Source organism: Aspergillus pseudonomiae (genome assembly GCF_009193645.1).
Source record: "Aspergillus pseudonomiae strain CBS 119388 unplaced genomic scaffold BDV37scaffold_224, whole genome shotgun sequence".
NCBI lineage: Eukaryota > Fungi > Ascomycota > Eurotiomycetes > Eurotiales > Aspergillaceae > Aspergillus > Aspergillus pseudonomiae.
The window spans coordinates 1-1,451 of NW_022476216.1; the positions used below are offsets into that span (position 1 = coordinate 1).

The 1,451-nt window shown below is 43.0% G+C and overlaps 1 protein-coding gene across 1 annotated transcript; it reads left to right on the top strand.

Annotated features, from left to right (window-relative positions):
- Window positions 1-992: 992 nt before the first annotated feature.
- BDV37DRAFT_289905 (uncharacterized protein) lies at window positions 993-1,352 on the top strand (the record flags this gene model as incomplete). Its single annotated transcript, XM_032088583.1, has 1 exon — window positions 993-1,352. One exon carries the CDS (start codon window positions 993-995, stop codon window positions 1,350-1,352), a length of 360 nt encoding a protein of 119 aa, XP_031934190.1.
- Between the last annotated feature and the right edge of the window lie 99 nt (window positions 1,353-1,451).

Below are 1,451 nucleotides of genomic sequence, written 5' to 3' on the forward strand. Positions count from 1 at the left end.
GTTGTTAAGATAATTGAATTATAAAAGTGCTATTTTATATGGAATACATGGTGGCCCGCCCGATTGTCTGGCCCGCTCGTTTATAGGTTACGTTATACACTTGCGTGTGTGATAGTTTGCATAGAGTGAATTTGTTTCGCGGGACTATGTACAGCACTTCTCGGAATCGGTTGGACTCACATGCCTCAATCTTACGTTTGTTGATCAAATAAACTTTGAGAATAATTGTAGCAAATTTTGTCTCTGCGCCAGAGCAAAATATGAAACTACACTCACAATCCAGCTAATGGCAAGGGCCAGGGAAAAATACACTACTACCATCGATGTCCTTCCAATGCAAACATAGCAAATTACTTAGGTGTATCCAACAGAAATACCTTCGCAGGAAGAGATCCCTTGCCAAATAACGAAAGGCCCTCATATTCTGGTGCGACGTATGGTGGGGGGTGGGGGGGTAATCAAACAATGGCCACGTCTGAGGAGGCTTTCTATAGGTACCAAGACACCTTTTAGCTGCCATGATGGTTACTGAGATAGCTTTCTTTTACCATCACTCAAATGTGGGACATAGGACTCTTGGGCTCCTGGGTGGGCACATAGCTAGCTGACACGGTGGAATAAAATGTATTTCTAATTGACCAGTTGATACAGAAATACTGATGCAGGATGTCCAAATCTACAGGGAGTAGAAAATGTAGCAGACAAGCGATTTACAGCTGGAGTCTCTAAACTATTGAGAAGGCTTGAAGACATGGTAGAAGGGGTTGCATTTGTGCTAGTCATTACTTATATTATATACTTTCTTTACCATCCTCATAGTTTTGACTGCTCAGCTTATAGATGACTAGAATGAGGGTAGCTCTGGAAAGACAATATATATACTAAGTCGAAGTTCTAGAAAATTGAATCTGAATTGTGGTCTCCTGGAATTCTTGATTTCACATCTTCCTGTAATACATTGGTATACATATCAGAATTTTGAACGATTAAATATGGCGCCTACTAAGCCAGCTACCCTTGCGTATGCAAAATTAGTGGAAGCCGGGCTAATCGAACATATTGGACAAGATCAAAAGGAGGGACCTCTGCCTGAAGCAACCAAGAACGGAACCCGAGAACTTAGTGTCTCACAGAAGAAAAAATTGGTTGAACAGTTGAAGAGCCTAGTCAAAAGAGTGCAGCAGGCTGGGGACTCTGATGTGCTTGATATTCCAGGTTATAAGGGAAGTCATGAAGAAGCGAAAGAGCTCTTGCGTGATGTTCTGAAAGTAGCCCAAGATGAAAACATTGATAATGCGGCTACAGCTATGAAAAGTAAGTTTGTTACAGTATACAATTTCAAGCTTGGGTGAGCTGACAATCACCCAGAGGTCGAATCTGCAAGTACGACCCCCAGCCGGGGAGACGCTCCAGCGACAGACGCTCCAGCGACAGACGCTCCAGCGACAGAC